General features: G+C 38.1%; 1 protein-coding gene across 16 annotated transcripts in view; it reads left to right on the top strand.

Moving 5' to 3' along the window:
* The window catches only part of CUNH9orf3 (chromosome unknown C9orf3 homolog), a 219,043-nt gene that overhangs the window by 84,116 nt on the left and 126,210 nt on the right, over nucleotides 1–8,717 (top strand). For all 16 annotated transcript variants that reach the window (XR_001864014.1, XR_001864015.1, XR_001864012.1 and 13 more), the window contains one exon: nucleotides 77–82. Coding sequence is in view for 9 of the 16 variants with exons in the window: in XM_017740426.1 (XP_017595915.1) it covers nucleotides 77–82 (6 nt within the window). In the remaining 7 variants the exon portion in view is untranslated. The remainder of the gene's footprint in view (nucleotides 1–76; nucleotides 83–8,717) is intronic.

Genomic DNA, 8,717 nt, shown 5'->3' with positions numbered 1-8,717 from the left:
AAGTGTGTGTTCACAGGAAGGTCTCTGTCAGCTCCTTTGGGCACAGTCATACGACAGACTCAGTCAGTGTGGGCAGGATGAGGTATGAAGTATCCACTACAACTGACTACCTTCTTTCAGTACTGGAGCAACTGAAAAGCAACTGGTAGATATCTGCTTCAAAGGTATCCCAGAGGCTTAGAAGCAGCATCTGCACCCTACACACAAGATCCAACAACTTTGTGCTTATAACCCTTGTTGTACTGATTCTAGAGTCCTATAGCATGACAGTTAAAGTCACTCTTAATACTGCAACCCCTACTATGAGAAGTTACTTGACTGAGCATGTAAACACTTTAAACTACAAATACTAATACTTCACTGCATTTGCAGAGGAAACTTCCTTGCTAGAGAGGCTATACTCCATAATGGGATTGGGAAATATGCATCATGCTGTTCTTAAGTCCCAACATGATTTCTTTATATCTCTCTCATATGACAATTTTTGTATTTTATACTGGCTGTGATGTTTCTGTGTTTTTATTTCTATGTTTTGGTGGATTTTGGACAGGAAATTCATGTCATTCACTGAGTATAAAGAAAATTCACCTCAAGTAGTTCATTTACAGCATTAGCTATCAAGGTGCTTTCCAAAATTTTTTTCTGTGTTTATATTCAAATCTATCCCCTGTATGCAGCTGGTACTCTTTAAAATTCAGTAACAAAATGGTCACTTAAAAACAGAGTTCGTAGCCCACTGCTTAGTTCACTATCTTCACAACAGTGTCTAGCTTAAGGACACTGTAAGGGTGCTTGTGCCTAAGACAGACAAGGGTAAATACTTTCCACTCCCCCGACTGCTGAAGCAATCTTACCATCTTCCTTTCAGTAGAGTAATCTTGTATTTACATTTTGTATTCTTTACAGTCATATGTCATGTCATCTGTCTAACTGAAGATCCTGTACTCCTTTACCTGTGCTTTGTTACATTTGCCACTCCAACTCTGTCCAGGGAACTCTATTTACATATATATATATACACACACATATATAGATAGATAGATAGATAGATATACACACACCTTTATACTCGCAGCTTAAACTATTGTAACTTTAATATTTGTCAGTTTCTGTTGCTGTTTCACTCTTGGAAAACTTATCTGGTCTTTTCTAAATATTGGGCTAGTTTCCAGGCTCAGGTATATACCAGCAGTAATCAAGAATAACATGATGTAAGGGAGTCATAATAATAAATAAAACCAGAGTTTGGCTTGCTGCCGTGAAAAAATAATTCTGCATGCCAACTAACATTTCCAGTTTGTTATTTTCTAAAGCATTAAAGATTAATGTTATAAAAAACAAAGTGTGGTTATAACCTGGCCAATTCTTTCTTACACGGAAGAGTGCCACTGCACAATGGTTGGTTTCAGGCTTGCTGAGCAGGGTTTTCTCACGCACAAAACAATAAGGAATATAAAAGATGAAAAGAAAGCATTTCTCCAATACAAGCTTTCATGAGGGGTTTTTTCCTGGGGACACATCATGGTGGTGTTAAATAAGGTGAAACATACTGTGTTGTTGAAAATACCTTTTATCAAATCATGCAATCTTCAGTATGTACTTCTGTGTCAGCAGTGACTCACTGGGGGATTATAGCAACTTTTCATCATGTGAAAATAGTAATGACTTAATACCACTACCTTTAGACAATGAGTTGAGCTGGCAAGGAGTAGAATCAGAAGAACCAAATAGCTTTAGAACTGGAAAACACCTATGAAATCATTGTAGTCCACTTCATACCTGCTTATGATGATTTGTTTTCCTAAGTGCAGTTCTATTGTTTCTTTCAGTATATGCAGTGTTTAATTAGAATTTAAGGCTAGAAGGCCATATGCTTCTTTAGAAAGATTTTCTCAGCTCTGCACAAACTTGTCTCTGTCTTATATTGCCCAGTTACTATTACCTGATTTTTTTATTCTACCCTAGGTAATTAACCTTTTAAAAATAAGCTTAAAGTCTTTCCTCCTTTTTTAACTCTGTTGTACGCTGTTTGACAAGTAGATTAATAAACATTAGGTAGTCTCTGCATCTCATAAACTTCTAAATGTATTTCTTAAACTCATACCAGTTTTCATCACTTTTTCTTTTGCTTCTGAAATGGCATTGTGACATAACATGCTATTATTTACCAGTAAATTTCCTATATTCATTCTTTCTTGCCTGTGTATTTCAGTTGGTATTTTGTGTAATGGAAAATGATCTTCTCCACATTCACTCTCCAGTTCAAAAAAAAAAAAAAAAGGGGAGAAAGAAAAAAAGAAGAGTAGTTGGCCTCCTCCTTCATGATTTTTAGTTTCCAATATATCCTACACTGTAACCTACAAGTCTCAGTATCACAGAATAGGTCAGGTTGGAAGGGACCATAGTGGGTCATCTGGTCCAATCTCCCTGCTGAAGCAGGGTCATTCTAGAGCTCATTCCACAGCATTGTGTCCAGGCAGTTCTTGAATATCTTCTGTGAGGGAGACTCCACAACCTTTCTGAGCAGCCTGTTCCAGTGTTTGGTCACCCACACAGTAAAGAAGTTCTTCCTCGTGTTCAGGTGGAACTTTCTGTGCATCAGTTTTTGCCCCTTGTGTGTTGTCCTGTTGCTCAGCACCACCAAGGAGAGCCTGGCTCCTTCCTCTTGGTACCTCCCCCTTCAGATACACACAGACATTGGTAAGGTCCCCTCTCAGTCATCTCTTCTAGAGGCTGAACAGGCCCAGCTCCCTCAGCTTTTCCTCATAAGAGAGATGTTCCAGTTCCCTACTCATCTTCTTAGCCCTCCTCTGGACCCACTCCAGGAGTTCCATGTCTCTCTTGTCCTGAGGAGCCCAGAACTGGACACAGCACTCCAGATGTGCCTCACCAGGGCACAGTAGAGGGACAGGATCACCCCCCCTTGTCCTGCTGGCAATGCTCCTCCTAACGCACCCCAGGACATCATTGGCCTTCTTGGCCCCCAGGGCACACTGCTGGCTCATGGACAGCTTGTTGTCCACCAAGACCCCCAGGTCCTCTTCTGCAGAGCTGCTTTCCAACAGGTTCATCATCTGGGGTTATTCCTCCCCATGTGCAATAGCACTTGAATTTTCAGACCCTGAATTTGCCTTTGCTGACTTTCAGAAGGTTACTCTCTGCACATCTCTTCACCCTGTCAAGGTCCTTCTGAAGGGCTACGCAGCCCTCTGGGGTATTGGCCACTGCTCCCAGCTTTGTGCTGTCCGTGTCAGTGATCTGTCCCTTGTCTGACTCATTGCTGAACAAATTAAACAGCACTGGGCCCAATATTGACCCTTGGGGGATGCCCCTAGTGACAGGCTCCCAACTAGATTCTGTGACAACAAACACAGTCATCTGGGATCTGCCATTCAGCCACTTCTCAATCCACCTCACTGTCCACTTGTTTAGTCTGCACTTCCTGAGCTTGCTGGTGAGGATGTTATGGCAGATGGTGTCTAAAGACTTGGTGAAGTATAGGTAGACATCACCCACTACTCTTCCCTCATCCATCCAGGTAGTTGTCTCCTCACAGAAGGCAATCAGGTTGCTTAGGTATGATTTTCCTTATGTCATGTGATCAAATAGCTTCCCAGCTTTAGGATAAACATCCCAAGTATTGCCGCACAATTAAGAAAAATTGAAAGAGGTGATAGCACTGCTGTATCCTTCTCCTAGTCCCTTTTGTTATTTTATTCTCCTATTAACGTTTAATTCTTATCCACTGTTCCACCTTAAACAGTATTTGCTGATTAAGGTAGGTATTGCCAACACGTATTTCAGAGGATGTGCAGCTCTTAGTGTCTCTTGTGGGACTACCACTCCATGTTTTCTGATCTTGAATAAACACTGGAGTACAGCTTCCTGTTACAGCAGTAAGAATTTTGCCATTTATTTTTGCCAGTTCTTTTCTCCTAGCTGCACTGTGTTTTGTAACTGTGACAAAGCAGTATTTAAAGGTCCATATACTTAATATTATTTGTAAATTATCAACATGTCTGGAAATACACAGTCAAAAGAAATATTCCAGTGGTGAATATTAATTAATTAATAGTATTTCTGTTTTTGTTTGTAAATGCTTAACTCTTGGATTTGAGCAGCCTGGTCTAGTCGAATGTGCACCTACCCACAGAAGGTGAGGTAGGACTATATGGTCTTAAGGGTCCCTTTCAATCCACAAGATTCTGTGATTCCATGATTGTCCTATTTGAAGAAGAAATGGATTGCAAAGTAAACTCATAGCAAAACTGTTTAAAAATTTGAACTGAAATGTAATTCTTGAAGGGTTCTAAATCAATGCAAGTGGAGTACTTCTGTGGTTTTATAAATTTTAAGAGGATGTTACAGCAGCAGTTCAAGTACTTAATATGATTTCTGATAAAGCAGCTTGTTGTTAGGAAGGGCCCTGGCTTTTGCTCCAGTTATAAGCTTTATAGATTTCCTGTTTCCTTTTACTAAGGCAAAAGTACAGGTGAAGGGATAGCTCTACAGGAAGATGCTTCACCAGATAGCAGCTATGGTCAATAACTAACAAACCAACCACAACAAAATATTTTTTAAAAGAATGATTTTACTTAACTCTTGAGCAGTTGTTCACCCAAGTTTTATGGGGGGTACCTGAATATTTTTATTGCATTAAGATCACTCTTACTGGATCAGAGTGTAACTTAAAGCTATGGATTGTTAACACTTGCTATTTCTTGTTATTGTTAGTTATGCCTTATCTGGCAATTTTTTTTTTTCTGGATGTACATAATAACTACATGTTGATGGATGGCAACATTTTTTGTTGAGATACAATAAATTATTAGGCTTGGCAGTGAGAATGATCTGTTAAGTACAAAAATCTTATTCAAGCATGTGATTTGGAGACAAAATAGGGAAGGGGTATAATTTTCTTCCGTACCTAATAGAGTTCAATAGGGAATCTGTTAGATTAGTCCCAAGAACAAAATGTTGCTGTTTAAATACTGAAGTTTGAGGCTTACTCTTTGATTAGTTTTTTATCTGAACATAGAGATTTTTGTGTGTATTTTACTATCAGTGCAGAGAATATAACTGATTCAACTGATAGTTGAATTCTATTTGAGAAATAATCTGAGGAAAGCATAACTGCTGCCTTAAGTTATGTACTTATTATTGTACGTGGAAACCACACTTTGAATAATATGCACTTCCCCTCAAGAAAATTGGTTTGTTTGTTTCTTTTGTTTGGTTTTTTGTGTTAACAAGGTTGCAGATTGGAAGATGAAAAGATCCTTCCAAAGTTCTTAAAAATTTAAATGAGCATAGGTCAACAATATAAATTGTTCAATATCTTCTGTAATGATAACAAGCACAATAAGAAAGTTTTTGAATATGAATCATCAGTGCTAAGGTTTTTCTGAAATTATCAGTTGTACTGACAACATTACATCCCATTTTCTTAGAAGAAGGGATTTGGGAAAATATAAAAATGTAAACAATGTGTATGGTACTACAGCATGCATAAAAGATGAATCATGAAGATAAACAAATTAAGACAGACTTTGTCTTCGTTGATTCTTTGAAAAATGCTTTAGATAAAGACTATCCACCTGAAAGTTGTTCTGAATAGACCATAGTATACAGCATTTGGTGTTTTGTTTGTAACAAGCTATCAAAAAAGTTATAAGGTCAGTTATTACTTAAATAGAATCTGTGTTGATCTAAAGAAGGCTATTGGCATAAAATGGCCTTGTAATTTACTTAGCCATTCCTATAAATTGCACTTAAGATATCCTAAATGAGACACACAACAGTGGTGTATTTTAGTTTGTAGAATAGTTTGAAAAGTTCAAGAGAATGACTTATGTGAAAAAATACATCGTTAAAGGTCAGTAAAGACCCAAATTTATTGCAGAGCTCTTCAAGTTCAGGCATGGTTTAGTCTTGTTATAATTTTAGAGGGTTTGATGTAGGTTTCTCCTGCATTGCATATGATTGCTGATTGAGAGAAAACCACAGACATTCGAGATCCGAGTAGCATTGTTACGTAGTATTGTGTGATCACATTCTAAAACTGGGTAGCATGCTGCCTCAGGTGAGGTGCTCACTTAGGTAGCACTGAATAACTTGGTGTGTCTAGGCTGAGTGTAGATAGTAATTTTTAGAATTTAGATTTGAAAGCATTTGCTGTAACATTTTAGTGCCTCTGTTGTTCTAATTTCTAAAAGTGAAGTTTAAAACAGTGTTTTAGGAGTCTCAATTCATTAATTGAATAATTAAGAAAAAAATGCTTTTGAGATTCTCAGCTGGAACCATGAGTCTACATTAAGGATGAGAAGGAGGCTTTACTGGTTTTAGTTTAATGACCTACTGAAACACTGGCTTTCCTCTCCAGTTAAAAGCCAGATTTTCACAAGTGTCCTGTTTTTCTTCAGACTACCTTTCAGTATCATGCAGCTCAGAGGTAAAACACTTGTAGTAGTATAGTAAATCTGCACAAGTTCAAGAAGTTGAAGTGTATTTGAAATAAATGTTCAGTTTCTGAAATAATTGTGGACTGGATTCCATGTGTTTGTTCATTAGAATCGCTCTTAAGTTTAATAAATTTCAAGCCATCATTTTCATTCCCTTTTCCTATTAACTGCACTGCTGAACACAAAAGCTGTGTTTTGTGCAGAATGACGGAGCTTATCCATTCTAGAAGGGAGTTATGCTTGGTATCTAAAGAACAATAACAGTTTGCTGCCTGACTGATCAATGCTGGATCAAGTTCACATTCCCAAGCTCCCACTCTCCCACCTACATACACAGGAGGTGGAAACATAGCAAAGAGAGGGAGGACAGGCCCTCTTTTACACAGAAATGTTGAACTTAGACTTGCCTAATAAGGACGCAGCTGGGCTTGCATAGCAGTAAACATAGATTTTAATTATTGCTTGTAAAAACATTCAAAGAAAAGCACAGAAGTTAGCATCAATTAATTTTTAGCCTGCTCATTGTTTTCTTTACTCAATGGAAACAAACCATAAAGGTTTAAAATATTTTTCATGCTACATTGCCAGAAAATTTTTCTGTATTAGTATATAATTAGGAAAGAGTAGCCTTTAAGATATCTGAAACCTCTCCAGTTTCAAGTTCCTTGTAAGTAATTTTAGTGAATTGGAACCAGGGTATGAAATAACAAGAAGTCAAATGCTACTCTAGGAAATAATATTTGAGATCTTTTTAGTTAAGAAGGATAAAGATGTGGGCCTGAAACTGAGGTAAAATCTTATGTAACAGGAAAAAGTTACCATATACTGTCCACAGTGGTCTATGATTTTTAAAAGAACACGCATTTTACTACCTGGAAATGTTCCCTGTTTTCTAGGCTTTAAAAAAAATGTGTTTGTGACTGGAAGGAATGAATACATGGGGAAGGTATATTGCAACACATACTCTGTATCTGAAACCCATGCCCTCTCTAGTGCTGACCAAAAAAACTGTGGCCTGTGGATTCACGTAGTGGTTCAGTCAGAAACTCAGAGTGATCCTGAGGGTTCAAATGCTGCTTCTGTGTTTCCAGCTGGCTAGACTTGAAGATGGAAGTTCTTGCTTCTGAGCCCTATGCTTTTTTTCAGACATTCTGCAGAAACTCTGAGAAGTACTTCTTGAGAGCAGATGGTTACTAAGTTTGTCTAAGTCTTCATTCCATCTCAGTCAGTTCACTGTCTTCCACATAAATCAGTAGGAGCAATGTTGAGATATTTCCCAGTTTATAGTATCTTCCTTGTCTCCTTTTGACTTAGCAATGCTTTAGAGTCAGACTGAAGACATAGATGTTGATTACCTTTTCTTTAATCATGGAGAATAAGTCATTTTTCTAAAACTTATTCCATCTCCATAAGGAAGGAATGCTTTATCTGTTCTGTCTACCCCCTTCTAAGGTCAAAGAGAAATTTAAATGCTGAAATGAGGATGTCTGGAGAAAGATAGGTTTGAAAAGTCTATTGGCTGACAGAGCTAGTATATGTCATGGTTCAATTTATGGTTAATTGTCCTTAACATATGGGCTAACAGTATATCATGGCCAGAGGGCTGGAGGACTTTTGCTTTGAATGTGTTTTGTTAGTAAAGCTGTCAGAAGTATTTTTGATTGCTTCAAGGGATCAGTAAAACTCAAATTTCAGTACCTCTGGAAGGTGTATTTTATTTCTTCAACAAGAAATTCAACAAACAAGTGAAGTTGTGTCAAGTAACATCCGAGCCTTAGCCATGCGCTCTCCCAGCTACTGCAAAAAATTAACTCCGTCCTGGCTGAAACTAGAACATTATCCACCCCTTATTCTTCGCCATTTCTATCACACCCAGATCCTACACCTTCCAACTATATACACACACACAAGCACAGGTATAATTTCCATAGTCCAAAGCCATTTCTCCAAGTAGTCTATTAAGTTCATTTAGTCCATAACTGTTAGGTTTCAGTCTGCATCCGGAGCTCATGACTGCTGGAGCAGTCCGTACTCATTGTCCGTGGTAGTTCTGGCAAAAAGTGGCAGTGTCATTCAGCAACCAGTGTTATACAATTCAACATTACAGTCTCTTCTCACACAAAAATCAAATCCCCTTGAGGTACATATCATGTTTCCTGGTCCCTCTGCATTACCCACCAAGCTCACTCAGGTCCTTGGGCAAAAATAATGCCAAGGATGGGTTTGCCTTTGCTTGAGGCAGGACTAATCCAAACT

The sequence above is a fragment of the Corvus brachyrhynchos genome, unplaced genomic scaffold (assembly GCF_000691975.1).
Source record: "Corvus brachyrhynchos isolate BGI_N302 unplaced genomic scaffold, ASM69197v1 scaffold37, whole genome shotgun sequence".
NCBI lineage: Eukaryota > Metazoa > Chordata > Aves > Passeriformes > Corvidae > Corvus > Corvus brachyrhynchos.
This window is presented reverse-complemented; position numbering and strand designations above follow the sequence as displayed.